This window comes from Petaurus breviceps, unplaced genomic scaffold (genome assembly GCF_028583685.1).
Source record: "Petaurus breviceps papuanus isolate PSGF00001 unplaced genomic scaffold, PetGlider_PUasm1.0 688, whole genome shotgun sequence".
NCBI lineage: Eukaryota > Metazoa > Chordata > Mammalia > Diprotodontia > Petauridae > Petaurus > Petaurus breviceps.
In genome coordinates, this window is record NW_027186457.1 from 23720163 (window position 1) to 23740742 (window position 20580).

The 20580-nt window shown below is 42.4% G+C and overlaps 1 protein-coding gene across 2 annotated transcripts in view; it reads left to right on the forward strand.

Annotated features, from left to right (window-relative positions):
- MCF2L2 (MCF.2 cell line derived transforming sequence-like 2) overlaps positions 1-20580 on the forward strand; it is a 348809-nt gene that overhangs the window by 68602 nt on the left and 259627 nt on the right. For both annotated transcript variants that reach the window (XM_069104786.1, XM_069104785.1), the window contains exon 2: positions 14261-14344. In XM_069104786.1, the coding sequence (XP_068960887.1) occupies positions 14261-14344 (84 nt within the window). The remainder of the gene's footprint in view (positions 1-14260; positions 14345-20580) is intronic.

A 20580-nucleotide genomic window follows, 5' to 3' on the forward strand; every position in this document is an offset into this window, starting at 1 on the left:
ATGGGACACTTAGGGCCTGAGTCTGGAGTCAGAGAATGTGAGTTTGAATCCTGGCTCTCCCAGTTACCTCTCGGACCAGGCCATTTCTGATAGTGTCCTGGCCACGTGTGTGACCAGCTCTCGCATTATTTCCATCCTCCTGGAAACTTGGACTCCATGTCAGGTTCCCCCCACTCCCCCTAGGTTGGAGATGTTAGTTTTATTTTGTCTGGAAACAGATCTCCAGGCCACTGCTGCTTCCTATAGGCTCCCACCCTCCACTTCCCTCTTTTCACTCCCCTTTTATGTGACGTCTTAGAATAGAAGCTCCTTGAGGGTGTCAACAACCTTGTTTGCTTGGATATGTGTCCCCAGATCTTCTTCACGTAGTGGCATTCTCTCTCTCTCTCTCTCTCTCTCTCTCTCTCTCTCTCTCTCTCTCTCTCTCTCTCTCTCTCTCTCTCTCTCTTTCTCTCTTTCTCTCTGTCTCTTTTTCTCTCTCTCTCTCTCTCTCTGTCTCTGTATGTGTGTATACACACACACACACACACACACACACATATATTTCTCTGGTTCTCCATTTTCCTCAACTATAAAATGAAGGCACTTCACTTGCTGATCTCCAAGATCCATTCAGCTCTAACTTTTCTGTGTTCTTTGGGGTTTGGGGCTTTTCCTGCCCCATGACTTGTGTTAGAGCCTATTTAGCCAGAAGGTATCATGGCGGTCGCGAGGGGTGTCCCAGATTCCTCAGGCTGCTTTGAGGGGATGGAAGATCTCTGAAGAAGCAGGTTGGTCAGTGATGCTAAGGTGCCTGCAGTTCATTTTAACTTGCCAAAGCAGGAAAGATGGAGGCAAGGATACGTCCTGAACACGGTCACCAGACCGTCAAGGAAATGGTGACATCTCCAGAGGGGCCTGAATCCATCTTCAAGTCAGCCAGGGGGATAATCTCAAGGTCGTGACCATAATCATGGATAATGATGTCCATGACCCAGGGAGAAGCATTTGTCTGATATGGTGCCAGGACTCTCCTCCCTTCTCTGAGTTTTCTGCGGGAACTCCCAGATCATCCCAAAGAGCAGGCAGGCTCCCAGTGGCTGAGAGCCAGGTGTTTTATGGGGAAGGGTAGGGTTTCCAGCAGGTACATCTAATTGGTTTCCCCACTTTGATGTCACTGGCAAGGATATACCAAGGATTGGTTGTGTGGGATTGGAAGTTTTCAACATGGAAACTTCCAGATATAGAGGGCAAGAAGGAAGATTGTAGAAAAAATGGGCAGATAAGGGCAAGGCAGGGGTGTCCAATAGAGGAGGAAGGCATGTCTACAGCAGAGGCGGCCTATGGCAAGAAAATCTAGGTCCTTTAGAAAAGAGGTTTGGGGGAATGACTGCAGGAGTCACAGATGAAAAGTGAGCATAAAGAAGGGATTGGAAGAGTAATTCCAGTGGCAAAGACGATATAGGCCCTAAAAAGCAAATTTGACTTTAGGTTTCACAAAGAGAGGGGAAAAGTTAGGAAATATAAAAACAAAAGAGGTCAATGAAATGTATTTTTAAAAGAGAGCTTGTGTGCATGCACGTGTGTGTGTGTGTGTGTGTGTGTGTGTGTGTGTGAGACAGACAGAGAGACAGACAGAGATTGATTGAGAAGCACAAGAGCTGAGAGTAGGGAGATGACAGTCACTCTGTCCTCGGCCCCCATCAGGTCCCATCTATAGTGACTAACAAGAATAGCTAACATTTATATAGTGCTTACTGCTTTTCAATTATTATCTCATTCGATCCTCACGACAACCCTGGGAAGGGGGTGCTATCCCCCATTTTACAGATGAGGAAACTGAGGCAGACAGAGGTTAAGTGACTTGTCCAGGATCATACAGCGAGTAAGTGTCCGCAGCTGGTTTGAACTCAGTTCTTTCTGATTCTGGGCCTAGTTCTGTATCTGCTGCATCACCTCTTCAATTCTGGGCCTCCCATTCTAAGGAAGGACTTTGATAAACTGGGGGTATACAGAGAAGGCAACACAGGGGAAAGCGGTAAACGCGGCACCCTAGGAGGATGGATTAATGGAACTGTGGACATTTCGCTGGAAGAAGGGAAGGCTTAAGTGCCGTGGTTGTCTTCATGTTTTTGCATCTGATGAACTTGCTCTGCCCGACTCCAGAAGACCTAGAGCTAGGAGCTTCGGGTAGAAGTTACAGACAAGGAGATTGACATTTATATTTGAAGTAAGGAAATCCTTCCTCATCAGTCAGTCAACAAGCATTGGTATCTACAGTACACCATGCCATGTGCCAAGATCTGAGGGCACAAATACAAATGCAGCCTAGTACTTGTCCTCAAGGGACAAGTCCTCTGAACAATTGGAGGTAGTGAGTTCCTCATCATCGGTGGTCTCCAAAACAAGGCTAGATGGCCACCTTCTAAGAGAGACAGAGGTCAAACCAGATGGCTTCTGAGATCCCATTCAGATTTTGTGATTTGGAGGAAGGAGGCATAGATGTGAAGTCAAAGAAAGAAGCTTAAGAAGTGGACAAGCGTCAGTGACATTTAATCAGACCCACAAGAGCACTGTTCATTTTTAATGTGCAGCTTGGAAAGCTGCTTGGTTCCCTTCCATGGGCCGTGGATGACTATTTCCTCAGGTTACCTCTTTGTTTGTATTTAGGGGTTATTGTAGGACCTCTGCCCAGCCGCTGCTATATCAGCTATTGCTGTGTGTGAATCACTGCACACACCTCCCCCTGCAGACCCAGAGAGAAGAAAAAAGACTGAATACCTGGAAAAACCCAGAGAAGCCTCTGACACTTGATCCCTCTTTGCTACTGCTGGGAAGGCAGTCTTGGCCTGGTGCCCTGGGCCTTTCATTTTATATTATTTAAAATGCACTTGCCCTCTGGGAGGCAATCAGGGATATTCAGCAGGCTATGTGAAGCTGGGCCTGTTTCCTTTAAGTCATGAGATATGGTGAGAATTATGTCATTTTGACATGAGGCACTTTTCCTTGACAAGTGGAAAAAGGCAGAAAGCCTTCTTACTCTACAGCTGTTTCTAGCCATAATGGTTATTCCATTTTCTGGGTTTTTTAATAATTCTCTGGAAATGTGGGTGTTGGGAAAGTCACCTGTGAAATCCATCAAAGTCCATTTCAGAATTCCGTACTTACTGTTGCTTGCTGCCTGGATTGAAACTTTAGATTCTAGGACAGCCTGGCTGAAAGACTGGACAAACTGTCAGGATTCTTTAATGTGGGCATACTTTAATGTTGAAAGGACGATTTCTCACATGAGCTAGAAGTGTGGGATGGAGGGAATGGGAGCCAACTAGATACAAAATTTTGGGGAATCATACTCTGGACAAAGGGAGAAGAATATTATTCAGAGGCCCCTCTTTCCAGGGCAAGTGAGGATGGTGTGGGCAAAAGTCAAATGTAAGCATTTTTTTTTTGGTTAGAATTAACAATTGGTAAATAATAAGTGATTGTGTGTGAATGAAATAATGTATAGTCTTTTTTAAATTTCATTTTGCCTGCTTCCCTATTTTGCATTTTTGTTTAGATATTTAAGTTTAAATTTATATTGAAAAAAGAAAAAGATGGAAAAAACTCTACCTATATATCTACAAGATTTGGTGGCTTACAGGGTAAAAAGGCAGCAAGGTGGTATAGTGGATAGAGCATCAGGCTTGGAATCAGGAAGACCTGAGTTCAAGTCCAGCCTCAGATACATACTAGCTGTGTGACTCTGGGCACTAAACCCTGTTGGCCTCAATTTCCTCATCTGTAAAATGGGGACACATTGGAGAAGGAAATAGCAAACCACTCCAGTATCTTTGCCAAGAAAACCCCAGAAGGATCATGAAGAGTTAGACATGACTGAAAAACTACCCAACAATAAGGTTGTGGAGGACCTTTAGATGCTTCTCTTTCAGAGGTGATTCCAGTTTAATTCGACAAGCCTTCTGGGGGCTCCTGCTTTGTGACCTCTTGAGGATTCAAAAAGAGGCTTTGCAGTCAGTCTCCCTGATGTAACAGAAGCTCCTCGAAGGCAGGGACTGCTTCTTGCTTCTCTTTGTATGCCCAGTCCTTAGCCTGGTACTTTAGAGGTGCATGTCGGTACATAAATGCATATTGGTTGATTGGTTGACTTGTCCAGGGTGACATGACCAGTAATTTTCAGAGTCAGGATTTGAATCCAAGCCTCTCTCTTTTAACTCCAAAGTCCTTCACTCCACTATGCCATGACATAAGGCTCCCTCCTGTGTCTAAACATCAACTAGTAGTCTTTCTGAATACCAGTAATTTTTTTGGTGATGGTACATAGCATAACATAACTTTTGACCACTGGCCTAATTACTGGAGGAAGTGCATCCATGTTTACTTAGGGACTTAGCGAAGGAAAAGGGAAGGATATAAAGTTAGCAAAGAGGTAGCTGCCACCAGGCTCTGCACTTAGTATGCTCAGGACATTGGGTCCATTCTGCAATCAGGGAATCTGTGAAGTGGTTACGGCGAAAGCTGGGTGACATAGAGAAGAGAAGATGGAGAAGAATTCCTTTGGAGGAAGATGGAGAAATGGTCTGCCCTTGTTAACATCTCTGTCTCATTCCCGTATTTCTTTTTATTCCCTTGTCTTCAACATTCCTTTTACCCAGGATAGAAAAATGAAGCACTTAGCCTGAAAACCCCCCCACTAGTCATTTGACAAGAGTATATAAATAACAGATCTATAATAATCCTCCCACAGCCAGGGAAATCCATTAGTAACATTTAATCCCTTCACTAGAGCTCCAGAAGGTAGATGCTGTTTTGGCCTCAGCTGTAGCAGTATCCATGTTTGGTCCCCAGTGAGTACAAGCCATCGATTAGTCTCATTCATGCCAATATTTTCGCGGTCACCTAGAAAACATAACTCTCTCCATAACTCTGTAATCCAGGAACAAGGAATCTGATGTAATTTGGGCTCTACTGCACTTGGGTTTGATTATTTATTTACTTTCTTTCTTCTCTTTCCTCTAACAAAGACTTCTTCTATTCACCATGTTTTTAATAGCTGGCTAATCTAAGGATTAGCACCCTGTGATGTCATTGGTCCTCTTTGGACAAACAATTTAGCTGGCTAATGTGCATGGAAGGAGTTTTTAATGACACTGTGTTTGCAAAGTGAGTTTTTGTATTATGTCATTCAGTTAAACATTTTAAAGCTCTTGCTATGTAAGGGCACCTGACATCATAGAGATGGATCCTAGAGAAGATAATCTGGGGCTTTTAGTGAACCACAAGCTCAATATATGTTAGTAGTATGATGTGGCAGCCAAAGAAATTAATTCACTCTTAGGCTGCATTAATAAATTAATGAATGAAAAAGCATTTATTAAGTGCTTACTATATGCTGAGTTCTGTGCTTATCTGGAGGTACAGAAACAAAAGTGAAGATAGTCTTGACCTCAAGGGGTTTATGTTCTAGTGGGGGAGGCCATATATGTAGGAGAGTAGGGAGGCAGGAGGGGATGCTTTGGTTTGAAAAGTTTTAGAGATGGTAAATGGAACTGAAAGAGATTCACCCTTTCTAGTAACAATGTCAGTGTTGATTTGATCATGGTTCTAGAATTGGCAAGAAGAGAAAGAGAGGTATGAAAATGGGGGTGGAAAGGGTTCAAATGAAGCATGGCTGGAGAAGATGGCTTGACACAAGTCACAGATGAGGCTCATCCCAATGTGCCACAGTTCTGAGTTACCAGTCGGGACTCTGTCTCTGGTGGCTGTTCTTGAGCTAAGAGAATCAAGTCCTCCAGAGCGTGGGGTAAGAGACAGAGGGTCCAGAAATATGAAGATGATAGACTCACTGTGTCCTACTCTGGTCAGAGCACACTTTGATGCCACATTTTAGAAATGACATTTTATCTAGAGGAAGGCAACCAAGTAAGCATTTAATAATGCTTGTTAATTGAACAGAAGACAGCAGACTTGCTGCTCTCTAGACCCAGCTCTGCTTCCCACTGGCTGTTTGACCTCTCCCTTCTCCTGGCCTCAGTTTCCTTATCTGTAAAATGATAAGGTTTGACTGGATGATCTCAAAAGTCTTTCCAGTCTTAAGACTGCATGAGTTGCTGCTGGTAGCATATAAACTAGTAGGAGCTTTCTAGTGTTGTGTTCCGAAAGTAATCATGCCCCTTGACCCATAATTCTCTTGTTGGGAATAACACCTGAAAGTGTTAACAAAAACAAACTCCCCAAAATAAACCTGTGCAAAGATTTTTTTTATCAACAGCAGCATTTGTGGCTGCAAACAAAACAAAACTGGGAATAGCATAAACATCCAGCGACAGGGGGATGGTTAAATGAGCTGGGGACACTGACTTAATGTGATTCACTGGGCAATCAAGATGGCCCCAGACAAGGAACACAAAGAAATCTGGAAAGATTTTTATGAAATAATATGAAGGAAAAAAAGAAAATGGAATAACACTAAGTGGCCATGGGCATCTAGGTGGTACCACAGTGGGTAGAACTGGGCCTGGAGTCAGGAAGACCTGAGTTCAAATATGGCTTCAGATATATACTAGCTGTGTGACCCTGAGCAAGTCACTTAACCCTTTTTACTTCAGATTCCTCTTCTGTAAAATGAGCTGGAGAAGGAAATGGCAAACTGCTCCAGTATCTTTTATTTTCTCTTCTTCTTTTTTGCTTTTTGGAGCGCACTTGGGGTTAAGTGACTTGCCCAAAGTCACATGGCTAGTAAGTGTGTCAAGTGTCTGAGGCCAGAACTCAGGTCCTCCTGATTCCAGGGCTGGTGCTCTATTCACTGCACCACCTAGCTGCCCCTCCAGTATCTTTTCTAAGATAATCCCAAATGGGGTCACAAAGAGTCAGACACCACTGAAACAACTCAAGAAGGATGAGAGCCACCGAGTCTAACACTTGTGAATTTATTCACCAAGAATCAGACATGACTGAAAACAGCTGAGCAAGTGCCAAGGAAGGAACGATTCAGGGAGCCTGCTCGCTCTCCTCCCTCCTGTGGCTAAACTCCTTGAGAAAGCCTTGGTGTCCCCTTCCTTTCCTCTCTCTATAACTTGGCTTCCAACCTCATCATTCAGCTAAAACTTTTGTTCAGTGGTGTCCCATTTTTTGTGAATCCATTTGGGGTTTTCTTGGCAAAGTTACTGGAGTGTTTTTGCCATTTCCTTCTCCAGCTCACTTGACAGATGAAGAAACTGAGGCAAACAGGGTTAAGTGACTTGCCCAGGGTCACACAGTTAGAAAGTGTCTGAGGCCAGATTTGAACTCAAGATTCTGAATCTTCCAGATTCTAGGCCCAGGGCTCTGTGCACTATATAGCACTTCCTAACTGCCCCAAACTGCTCTCTCCAAAGTTACCAATGGTAACCATGGCACTAGGGATGCTCAGTAAACTACAGCTTCTCCCTATCATTTCTAGGATCGAATATAAAATCCTCTGGGGTTCAAAGCCTTTCATAACCAGCTCCCCGCCCCCCATCTTTCAAGTCTTATATTTTATCCTCCCTCTCCCCTAGTTAGAGCTGTGAGCTCTTTGAGAGTAGAGATTGTATCAGGGTTTTTTTTTTTCTATTTCTGTCCCTAGCATTTAGCATAGTACCTAATAAATGCTTCTTCATTCATTTAGTCATTCCCTACTCCAGAAGATTCCCCACCTGCCCCTACTCTGGTAATGTTAATAGGATTTAGGATCTTCCCAGCCCATTAATAGGCCTCATGTGGAGCCCATTAAGGGAAGCTTGCTTAGGGGAGGCTTACTTGTAGGAAAGCTTTCACAAAAGGTGAAATAATTTCTTTATATAGGTTTTTTTTTTCTTCTTTTTGCAGAGGAAAAGGCAGGGCAGTTGGGGTTAAGTAACTTGCCCAAGGTCACAGGGCTAGTAGGTGTTAAATGTCTGAGTCTGGATTTGAACTCAGGTCCTCCTGACTCCAGGGCTGGTGCTCTATTCACTGTGCCACCTGGCCACCCCCTTTTGCTAATTTCTAATTAGGCACAGAGTCACAAGGATAGTGATGCCTCCTGGCTCTGAGAAGTATATATATTCTCTGAGTTGGTATTTTGCTTTAGGGGCTCACTTATGAGAAGGATCTTATGATTCCCTGGTGGAGATTCCAAGTGATCATGTGTTCAGAGCTCCCCAACGGCTCAGGTGCAAAGGCTCTCAACCCAGGGATGTTTGTAAAGCATACGGTTGATTCAGGCAGCCAGAGCCCTGTCCGTTGGTCTTTATTTCCCTGCTTGTATTTTCTCTGAAGTTCAGGGTGCTGACTTTTCCCCTAACCTAGTGAATGTAATTTCTAAGAAAAGATTGTTGACCCCATAAACAGTTATCTTTCCTAGTAAAGCAGATCTAAGAACCTGTGCCAGCAGCACCCTGGGGATGCCAGTGTGGTTGCCGCTATGACTCCTTACCGAATGTACCCCTTCCACCACACCTTCTAGTCCCAAAGTTGTGGTCATTGTTCCTAGAAGGACTGTGCCAATTCACAACCCTGTGTTGCCACTTACCTCTTTGTAACTTGCAGCACCCAGATGCTTCTCCCTAGTCACCGTGCCCCTATGTGTGCCCTTTCTTCCCTCCTCTGAGAGTGTAAGCTCCTGGGATCATAGCAGGGATTATGTTTGCTTTTATATTTATATCCTTAATGCTTAGCACAGTTCTTGGCAATATGGTAAATATTTAATACAAGCATTTTACTTATTTATTCATACATTCTTTTATCCAAAGAAAATCATTGCTAAGCATCTACACTTTCTCTCAGAACTCCCTCCATTGGTGCAAACCACAATCTATAATGTATAGATTTAGGACACTTGGGGAAATGAATTGCATCCCTCCCCCCATGGCCACATAGGAAGTAAGTGTCAGAGATAGAATTTGAACCCAAGTTTCTCACATTATCATCAAATCATTCTAGTTGTCACACCTCCCTGCCTCTTCCTTGAATGTAGCAGGTGCATAATTAATATTTGCAGAGTTGCTTTGAAATAATAAAAATAATTTCCAAAGAGACCTCACCAAATGTGATAAAGACCCCATGCACCTCAGAGTTGGGTGCTGCATGCTCCCAAGCAGGAGTCAGGACAGCTGGTAGCTGCTTTTGCTTTCTCTCCTAGAATTCCGGGCTGCTCAATTCCAGTGTCACTGAAGAGTCCATTGATGGTGTCCCAGGAGATCAGTTTCTTAAAGGAATACAAAAAGAACAGAAAATCCATCTGGCAGTCAATAAAGTCAAGTCTGACAAAAGCTTATTTACCCTGCCACGAATAAATGCACCTGAGGCCTTGGGTCTCTCTGGCTGCTAAGAGGCTGGATTGTAAATGAACTGATTAGGTCATTACCAGAGACCCCTGGCTCCCACATGGTCCCTCCTTTGGTTTAGCTGAATTCTGGACATGCCTGGAAGCCTCAGAGCTTCATGTGTTTGTGAATGCATAAGGACTGTGGTTTGGGACTCAGTGGGAATATTTAAAATTTTATTTTAAAATAGTTTTTGCCTTATGATGATGGTTGGGCATTTATAAAAAGTATTGTGACTGTTATTAGGAGGGGCACCACACAGGAGCAGCTGATGGGATGATGTAAACAGCTGTTGTCACCAGGGTTCCTTGGACAAAGGCTAGCAGGTTAGTGGGGGTCTACTTTCAGGTCTGGCAATAGCAGCTAACAGAGGCACATAGAAGAGGGACCAAATGGAAGTGTTCTCCCTCTCTCCAAATTTTCCTAGAGCATTTTGTCTGGATCTCACTTGGTTTTCATGCCACCCTACGTGCTATTATACTTGGAGGATCACAGATTCAAGCTGTGAGGGCCCTGAGACATCATTTAATCAGAGGGGCTCATTTCAAAGATGAGTCAGGTGAGGCTTAAGTAAATTAACTTGTTCAAGGTCATAGAGTTAGTCAGCAGAGGGAGGATTCAAACTCAAGGCCTCCAGTGCCAAATCCAGTCCTTTTTTCCTCCACTGTACCACACACCTTTTCCTATGTTAATGTTGTATCCTTCAGTAGAATGGGCAGTGACAGTGCGTTTATGTCTTGTGCATTTGGGGTGGGAAGTGGGAATTCCTGAGTTGGGGGCTTCCTAGTGAGGAAACTCCATCCACCAATACATGACAGCATCCATTCTGCAACTTACAGCCTTAGAGAGTTGCCTGGTGCACTTAGAAGTGTAATGCTTGGCCCAGGGCCACACAGCCATTAGGGGTCAGAGGTGGGATTTGAACCCACACCTTTCTGATTCTAAGGCTGACTCAGAATCTTTTTGAGATGTTGCCTCTCTATCTTCTGTATGCTGTTGTTTGACTCTTTGTGGCCCCAGACTATACTGTCTGTGGGGTTTTCTTGGTAGATATACCAGAGTGGTTTGCCATTTTCTTCTCCAGTGGATTAATTGGCAAACAGAGGCTAAGTGACTTGCCCAGGGTCACCCAGCTAGTAAGTGTCTAGGACTGCATTTGAACTCAGGTCTTCCTGACTCCAGTCCCAGTGCTCCCTCCACTGATCTTCTGCTTAGTAGGGTACTTAATGTTGATTTGCTGAATGAATTGGAGGTAAAAGGAGGAACTTAACACTATCCCTGCTGTCCCTCTCTCATGGGCCTAATAAAATTATGGAGAAAGACCCCTTGGTTTTGAGGTGTTCCAGTCCTTTCTTAGAAATCACCCCTTTCTAGGGAGAACAGGGTGGGACAAAGAGTCCTTCTTGGCAGCCTTCTGGTTTCCCTCTAGGATGAATAACTAACAGGCTTGGTTAGTGAGATCTGGGGGGGGGGGAATCAAGCTGTCTAGATCTCCCAGCTGTTTCTCATTAGGAGATACAGACCTCATTTGGCTCTGCATTTTGTTTCCAGCCTGAATGAATACGGGGTGACCTCATTCTTCCTGTGACCCATCGTTCACATGGCAATGGAAGGTCTGAAATGGTCATGGCCCATGGGTCCCAGGTCATCTTACCTCTCTTCCTTAAATCGAAGAAGAAAAGTGTCCACATTACCCAGCTATCAATGACAATCAGTAGCCTAGAGACTTCTTCAATATCTAACTCAAGGAAAAGATTCTTTAGAGAAAAATGGGCCAAGGAGCTGAATGGTCCTTTCATCTTCAGTCAATTAATTATCATTTAAAAAGCCCTTGCTTTGTGCCAGATACCAAACTATACACTGAAAGAGAAAGACAAAAGCAAAAATAGTCTCTGATTTCAAGGCACATATATGCGGGGAGAGAAACAAAATCTGGCTAAGGGTAATGGGGGTGGTATTAATCCACAGTGTCTCCTCAGTAGATTTGATAAAAATCATAGGATATAAAGGGTAGTTAAGGGAGATAATGAGATGTAAGGGTATGTCCTTTTTAGGCTTTGAGTGACCCATTTGCTTACCAAAGGGCCAGGAAACTGGGCGGAAGAATGACCAAGACTACTCTGTTTTCCACCTACTCACTGATACGGCAGGATGAGGATACGAGAGTTTAAAAGTGGAGGAACTGGCCCTCTGAGCAGCCAAGCTGCAGAAACAGTTGGAAAACAAAAAGCAAGAGGTGGAGGAAGAATTTAACTCTTGAACTTTGGAGAGTAGTACAGCAAGAGGGAGAAGGGGAGGCTATTTCTTTCCCCTCCCAGTCCTCATTGGCGGTGGTCACTTCTAGCTGAAGCAATGGCAGTGTTCTGGTGAGTGGGGTCCAGTTGTGGAGCCAAGACAGCCAGAAGAGCTGAGAGTCCTAGTAAGCTGTGGGCACCTCAAGAACAGGAGCTTCATGTCCCCAATGCTTAGCACAGTCCCTGACACAACGTTAATACTTAATAAATGCTATTTGACTGCTCAGGATTGGAATCCTTTTAGGGAGATGGCAAGCCCCAGTGCTGAGACCCTTTCTTATATTCAGGGTCTGGACTTTGGTCTTTAAAGTGAGTAAAAATAGCTTAGGCTGGGATGTCAGCTGATTCTGAGACTGGAGGCAGGTAAATCCTATGGAGATTAAGAGACCAAGAACAGTGGGAGTGATTAGAAGTCATCGGTAGAATCAGCAACATGAGTTACCCCTCCTCTGACATGCCTTGGCTATGTGTGTGCCCCTCTCTACTTGTGAACTCTGTGTCCATTCTTCTTGCTATATTTATGGGAGAGTGTCTAACACCCTAACTCAATGGAGGAGATATTTTATTGCCACTGTTCTTACTATGTAGTTTTGGTAAATACCTTTGCTTTGAGCTAATTGTGTCCTTTGGTTGATTAGTCGAGGTAAATGCCCTGGTGGGGGCTTGTGAGCTATATATAGTTTTAGGCCTTCTGATGTGTAGTGTACCATGAATAGGGGCATTTGTTCCTTGAGGGGCCTAACTTTAGAATTTGAAGGGGGGGGGCGAGAAGAGACACTACATAATAAAATACAAAACACAGGAAATAAACACAAAGAAACTGGAGAGGCCAAATAACTGTGGGAATCAGGAAAAGCTTCTCACCTGAGGCACTGTTTGGATTGCCTGGCATGAAGAAGGCTCAGGGATTCTGAGCACAGGTCTTCTGTAGGAGATGAACTTGGGCAGTCCTTCAAGGGAAGCTAGAGATTCTAGGAGGTAGCATTGAAGAGGGAGAACATCCCAGGCATAGGGACAGTAGCCCTTGTCCAAGCATACAGGTGGATGATGAAATATCACATAGGGGGAAAAATAAACACACCAAGGCTGGATTATAGAGCCCATGAGGGGCAGTCCTGTGAAATCAGTTGGGAAGGATGGGCTCTAGCCACTCCATATTAAAAGAGGGGTTTTAGTTCACGTCTTCCTGGCTCTGAAGCCAGCTCTCTGTCTACTACGCCACATGACCTCTTGTATAAATATCAAACAGAGGCCTTTGTATTTTATTCTAGAGACAACAGGGGTTGACACAAGTTTCTTGGGCAGGGATGAGGTTCTGGAGAAGGATATGGTAGCACAAGATGACACCCACCTTGTTTTAATTCTCTTAACTGATCTTACATCAACCAGATACTATGAGGCAGCAAAGAGATGATGAAACGTGGGGAAACATGGGCCCTTAGCAGAAAGTGTTATTGCAACGAAGGCTAAATTTCCTTCTTGGTGAAGGCTGTGGCCACTGACAAGAGACATTTCTGTGGTGTTTGGGAATTTTTTCTTTCTCCTACATGTGGTTCACCCAACACAAATTATGCTAGATTCCAGGCATGTTTCCTTTCTCCTGTCATCCCCTCCCTTAAGTGATCATAAGAATTATAAGTTTTGTAGAGCTGGAAGGGACCTGGGAAGTAACCTAGTCTAACACCTTTAATTTGCAAATGTGAAATTGAGTCCCAGAGGAGTAAAGTCAGAGATGTTACCAGGCAAAGACTTTTCCAGTGTAAATGGAAAGAAAGAAAAAAAATTTCCACCCCAAATTAAATACTGTGAAATTATAATGACCAAATTTGATCCAGAAGAAGAGATTTGAGACAGTCTTCCTTTCCTCCTTTGCAGAGGAAGGGCGAAATGGATATGGAACATCGCATAGTCACACTTGGGTGATGTGTTGGTTAGTTTTGTTAAACTTTTTTCCTTTTAATTTGTGTTGTAAGGGATGGTTCTTTGAGAGGAAGAGGAATATATTGGAAAATAAAAGTGGCAAAATGCAAAACATGTCAATAAAAAAGTGAAATTTTAAGTTAAATTTAAATTTTAAAAAGAATTCTAATTCAAATCTGGCCTCAGACACTTACTAGTTGTGTGACCGTGGGCAAGTCACTTAACTTGGATTGCCAACCAAAATCCTCTTCCCAGATCCAGTCTCATCACAATCCCTGAAAAGTTTGCACTCTTCATTAGCAATAGATAAGGATAGCTAGGTGACCAGTGGGGAGAGTGCTGGCCCTGGAGTCAGGAGGACCTGAGTTCAAACCCGGCCTCAGACATTTACTAGCTGTGTGACCCTGGGCAAGTCACTTCAACCTGCTTGTCTCAGTTTCCTCATCAGTAAAGTGATCTGGAGAAGGAAATGGCAAGAATCTTTGCCAGGAAAACCCAAATGGGATTTCAGAGAGTTGGACAATAACAGCAAAGCAGTGGTTAAGAAATTAAAGGCAGGACTTTCTTCCAGCCTCTTTTGGGTCTCTATATTATCGGAAGAATCATCTGATAACAGAAGAGTCTGTGACAAATCCTGAGTAGCTTTCCAAGCAGGACGATCCTTCTTTATTTTTTGCCATTTCTGGGTCATTGTGGAAGCTTTCACTCACCCAGGGATATCTTCTCTCTCTTTCACTTCTGCAGATGAAATAATGCAGCAGGAAATCCGGCCCCTCGCGGCAGTGGATATCATAGAACAACTCCACAGACAATTTGCCATTCTCTCAGGTAAGAGTGGGGCTTGGTCACCATGGAAACAGGCTAGGAAATCCCAGCCTAGGAAAAACCTTGATGCACATCCTCCCCTCTGTTCCCAGCCCAGGACTGGTATGTGCTATTGTCCACCCACCCACTTTGGGGAGTGGAGGTTCGTAAGAATGGGTTTAACCAGTGATGTATGGGTAAATATTTAACAACCATCTCTCCCAGAAAAAAAATGTACACAGAACACACTTTTAGTTTAATTTATATTATTAACACTTTCTTAAGTCTAGGCAATCAACAGAATGATAAATCAAGTCCTGAGTTACTGTGTTTGCCAGTTTCTGAGTTATAAATGCACGTGCTAGAAAGTTAACAATCAGGCTCTAGAGAGAGCTCACCCCTGGGCTCAACTTTTTGGTCCTGGGGATGGTTTGGTTTCATCCAAGCACTTCTGTTCATGATCACCTAGAGAGGGATGCAGAAAGGGTGCAAAGGGAGAGAATGAACAACCTTTCATTCAGCAAGGACTTATTATGTACCAGGCATTACAGTAAGCCTTGGTGGCACAGACAAAAATCACAATTCCTGCTCTCAGGGACCTCACAGTCTAATAGGGAGACAATACAAACAACTAGGTAAATTCCAGATAAATATAATGTAAATGGCGCTTAATCCTCTGATCTACCACTGCTCTTCTGTCTTGGCTGTGTATTCTTTTTTATTTTTTTAACTTTATTTATTTATTTAAAGCAATCGGGGTTAAGTAACTTGCTCAAGGTTACACGGCCAGTTATTTCTGGGTGTGGTGCTGAGTATCTGAGCCCGGATTTGATCCAGGTCATCCCGACACTGGAACCGGTGCTCTTACTCGCTGAGCCACCTGGCCGCCCCTATTGGCTGTGTATTCTTAATGCCCATCGTGTCTTGTATAGAGTAGGCATGTTGGTATAGTGGAAAGAAGACTGGTATGGAGTCAAAAGTCCTGTGTTCAAATTCTACCTGAGATAACCACTACATTCATGACCTTGGACAAGTCTATTAAACTTTTCTAAGTCTCTGTTTCTTCATCTGTAAAATGAAAGGATATGGCTTTTGAGGTCCCAGGTCTAGACCTAAGATCCTAAGTCACTTCTCCAGATCTGTTTCTAAAAATGAAAAGATTGGACTAGGTGGCCTTGGAGGACCCTCCCAGATCCAAAGCCATGATCTTATGTTCCTAATAAATTCTTCAAAAGCCTAGTATTGGTAATAAAAGTTCATTAGAAAATGCTAGAGCTGGGAGGTTATCATCCTATCTACCCCTTTCATTTCTCAGATCCCAGAAAATGGGGAGTTCTGAGGGGAGGGAGGAGGAATGGACCAGAAATTACTTCATAAGGGTTGTTTTTTTTATTATCTATTTCATTCTGAACTTAAGAAATAAAACAACCATTTCCATAACAAAGCGTGATAGAAAAACAGAGGTTTGCTGCTGAAATTGCAGATCCATTGTACAGCTTATGATACCTTTCAAATAGTTATCATGTGACTTTCTATTTTTTCCCCTCTCCCACCCCCAAACTTCGAGATGGCTGCCATCAGACACAAATCTGTGTGTGTGTGTGTGTGTGAATGTATATATAAATATTTCTATTTTTCTATATCTCTATATAAAATGTGTGTATGTGTGCCTGTATATACACATACATATATATATTCAAAAAGCGTCTTCCTTCATAGGATCTTTGCAGTCAATTTGGGTGTTTATAATAGAATAACTTGGTTGCTCAAAGTTGTTCTTAGAACAATACTGCTGTTACTTTATACAGTGTTCTTGGGGTACTGCTCCTTTTGGTCTTCATTATTTCAGGGAGGTCTCTCCATGCTTTTCTAAAATCATTGAACTCATCATTTCTTATAGCAAAGTCATATTCCATCATGAACAGATATATACCACAATTTGTTTAGCTATTCCCCAATTGATGGGCATCCCCACAATTTCCAGTTCTTTGCCATCACAAAGAGAGCAGCTATATTTTAGAACATATAAGTTCTTTTCCTTTTTCCATATTGTCTTGGGAAACAGACCTAATAGTGGTATTGCTAGGTCAAAAGGTATAGATAGTTTAATAATTCTTTGGGCATAATGCCAGTTCTCTCTCTAAAATGGTTGGATCAGCTACAGATCTACCAAAAATGATTTAAGGCCCCAATTTTTCCACATCACCTCCAACATTCATCATTTTCCCCTTCTATCATTTTTATCAATCTCATAGGTATAAAATGATATCTCAAGGTTGTTTTAATTTGCATTTCTCTAATCAATAGTGATTTAGAGCGTTTTTCATATGACTATAAATTGTTTTGATTTCTTCATCAAAAAAACTGCCTGTTCATATCCTTTGACCATTTATCAATTGGGTAATGGGTTAAGTCTTATAGATTTGACAAAATTCTTTATATATTTGAGATATAAGACCTTCATCTGAGGAACTGTCTATAAAAATTTTCCCCCAGTTTTCTGCTTTCCTTCTGATCTTGGCTGCATTTTTTTTGGACAACTTCTTTTTAGTTTAATGAAATAAAAATTATCCATTTTACATCTCACAATGCTCTCTCTTATTTCTTCATAAATTGTTCACTTTCCCATTAGTCTGATAATATGTTCCATGTTTTTCAAATTTTCTTGTAATATTTCTCTTTATATCTAGGTCATGTATCCATTTTGACCTTATCTTGGTAAATGGTGTAAAATATTGGTCTATGCCTAATTTCTGCCAAACTGCTTTCCAATTTTCCCAACAATTTTTGCCAAATAATGAATTTTTATCCCCAAAACTTAAGTTTTTACATTTGTCACATGCTAGGTTACTATATTCATTTGATGCTGTAGATTATATGTCTACTCTGTTCCACTGATCCACCTTTCTATTTCTTAGCCAGTATCAGATAGTTTTGATAATATGGTTTAAGATCTGGTACTGCTCAACCTCCTTCCTTTACATTTTTTTCCATTAGTTCCTTTGATATTCTTTCTCTTTTGTTCTTCCAAATGATTTTTGTTATTATTTGTTCTAAGTAAAACTTTTTTTGGTAATTTAATTGGGATAGCATTGAATATTTGAATTAATTTTGGTAAAATTGTCATTTATATATTAAATATATAAAATATATATTTTATACCCATGAACAATTAATATTTCTCCATTTATTTAAATCTGATTATATTTGATAAGGGTTGGTTTTAAGAATTATGTCAAAACTACCTTGTGAGGTTGGTACTACAAGTATTATTATCCCTATTTTATGATTGAGGAAACTGAGGTCCAAAGTGACTAGTCAAGAGTCACATAACTAGTAAATATCAGAGGCAGGATCTGAACTGGGAGGACTCCTGACTCCAAGCCCTATGTTCTTTCCAACTCTACCACACTACCTCACAGAGCCATCAATGTATGCCATTTAAATGTTGCCATCATGTTTCTCTCTCTCTCTCTCTTTCTCTCTCTCTCTCTCTCTCTCTCTCTCTCTCTCTCTCTCTCTCTCTCTCTCTCACACACACACACACACACACACACACACACACACACACATATCACAGTAGAGCATGGAGGAAGCAGAAAGAGGATGGGGCTGTCACTCAACACCTGAGAGATTACCATGTGCTTAATTCTCCTCTGACACTGAAGCCCAGACAGAAGCACAGGTCTTGGTTTTTTTTTTTGTTTTATTTTGTTTTGTTTTGTTTTAAGCAATCAGGGTTAAGTAACTTGCTCAAGGTTACATGGCCAGTTATTTTTGGGTGTGGTGCTAAGAATCTGAGCCCAGATTTGATCCCCAGGTCATCCCAACACTGGAGCCGGTGCTCTTACTTGCTGAGCCACACACAGGTCTTGTTTTATCAGAGAAAGTGAAACTATCTAAACTTTCTCTTGACAAAATAAAATGACACAAAAAAACCAACACCGAATCAAAGGAGTCTGGCCAGTGGGGTCAGAGATGACCTTTACATTTTCTTTTAAAAAAAGTTTTATTGATATCTTTTATTTTTTATGATACACCATTTTATCTTTCTCAATGTATACTACACTCTTCTTCCTAGATAGAAAACTGTGTTAAAAAAATAAGCTGAGTAAAACCAACTGACACCAGTTCCACATCCACCAGTGTATTCCATATTCCATGGTTCCCTCGCCTCCCTACCAAGAAGAGGAAATGTGTTTCATAATCTGTTTGCCCAGGATCAGGAATGCTCCGGGCAGTGAATCAGATTTTAACATCTTTAGTGCACTTTTAATTCACACTACTGTGATCATCATTCATACTGTTCTCTTGGTTCTACTTCTCATCTTGCATCAGTTCATACAAATCTTCCCGTGTTTCTCTGAATTCCTCATATTTGTCATTCCTTATTAATGTTCCATTTTTTCATATGCCACAAGTTTCTCAGTGTAGTGCCAATGCAATATTCCCCAACCCATGGGCATGTATTTTGTTTTAAGTATTTTGCTGCCCTCAAAGGTGCTGTGCGATCTCCTCTGTAGTTAGGGTCTTAAGAGAGTTGCAGGGGAAACTGTGACTTGTATGGGTCAGGGGCAGAACTTGAGCCTGGTCATAGGATCAAAAATCATAAGATTGGGAGGGACCTTAGAGGCCATCAAGTTCAATACCTTTTTTCTTTTTCACAGATGAGGGAACTGAGGCACAGAGAAGTTATATGGCCTTCTTGACTCTTTAACAGGTAGCTGTTTAAAAGACTGGCTCTTTAACAATTATAGCTCTTTCCCATTCTCTCTGCAGGATTTACAGGACTTGGGGTGGTCTCATTTTATAATCAGGGGAATAACAGTCTGGGGAGTGGGGGATGGCATTTTCTTTGGCTTATCTAGGGGACCTAATTCAGGCAAGAAAGCTAACAATCCCTTAGCAGAAGAGGGCTTTGCAGCTCCCCAAGAGAGACCTCTGTGAGCCTGGGGAGAGTCAAAGAGTAGAGAAATCAGCAAGCTGTGTAGCAGAAGGTGGAGAGTGTTTTGTTTTGTTTTTCTTGACCAGGCAAAGCTAGACAATGAGGTCATGGATCCCTTCTCTGCCATGTGTGGTTCTGGCATCTGCCAACAGAGAACAAGGAAGCTGGATGGAGCTCAGGGTACTCACTGAGTTTGGAGTCAGAATATGTGGTTTTACATTTCACTTCTGATGCATATTAAGGCTTATTATCCTGATTTAGATGGCCTCTGAGGACCCTTCTGGCTCTCTCCCAAAGTTCCCAGCATCTTTTCAAGATTTCTAAGTCAGACAAAGCCACCTGTCTGGGAACAGCAGGAAGCAGGGGTTCTTGAAAGGAACTAGGGATTGGAAAATGGGCTTCCCTTGACTTTCACTTTCATGATCAGAGAGCATGCTTGGCCCCAGTCATGTCTGTGTTCACTGCCTACCTCCCTATGGTGATGATCTATGGTCTTATGGCATAAATCACAGGAAAAGGAAGTGGACAGTCAAGTAACAGTATGAACTGATTGTAGGATCACAGATTTAGAGCTAGAAAGGATATTAGAGGTATTCTGGTCCAACCCCCTCATTTTATAGATGAGAAAATTGAGACTCAGGCAGAATAAGTGACTTGCCTAGGGTCACATAGTTAGCAAGGGTCAAACTGAGAATTTCCCAACTCCAAGCCCATCCCTTTTTTTATCTACTGAACCTTCTGCGGGCTGCACTGGTATCCATAAATCACTACAAATGTTGAGGCAGATCTCTGGTATATTGGGTAAACTCTCTGTGGAGGAGTATGGGTAAGAATCCTATAAGACTAGAAAGCAGGCATGGGGATGCCATATGAACCAAGAGGGCAGTGCCCTCATTGCAGTTATACTCAAGTACTTGGCTTATGTCATAGGAACTTTTTAAATCATGGAATTGAATGGTAATTACCAAGTGACTCCCTTCTTAGATGTTCACATAGAATCTCAAGTTCAGAAGGATTCTAGTCAAACCTATACCTGAGTAAGAATCCTGTCTGTATCCCCAGCTAGTGGTGATGCAAGGCCTCCAGGTAGGGAGAATCCACCCCCCAAGGCAGCCCAGTCTACTTCTGGGGCAGCTCTATTTGTTAGGAAGTTTTTCCCAACATCGAGCCAAAATGTACCTCTCTGGAACTTTCTCCCTGTCCCTACCCTCATCTCCATTGCTCTGTGCTGCGTTTTGTTTTCTGGGACCACCCAGAACAATCCTGATACTCCACCTTCCCCATGCCATCCCTTTAAATGTTTGAAGACAACTAT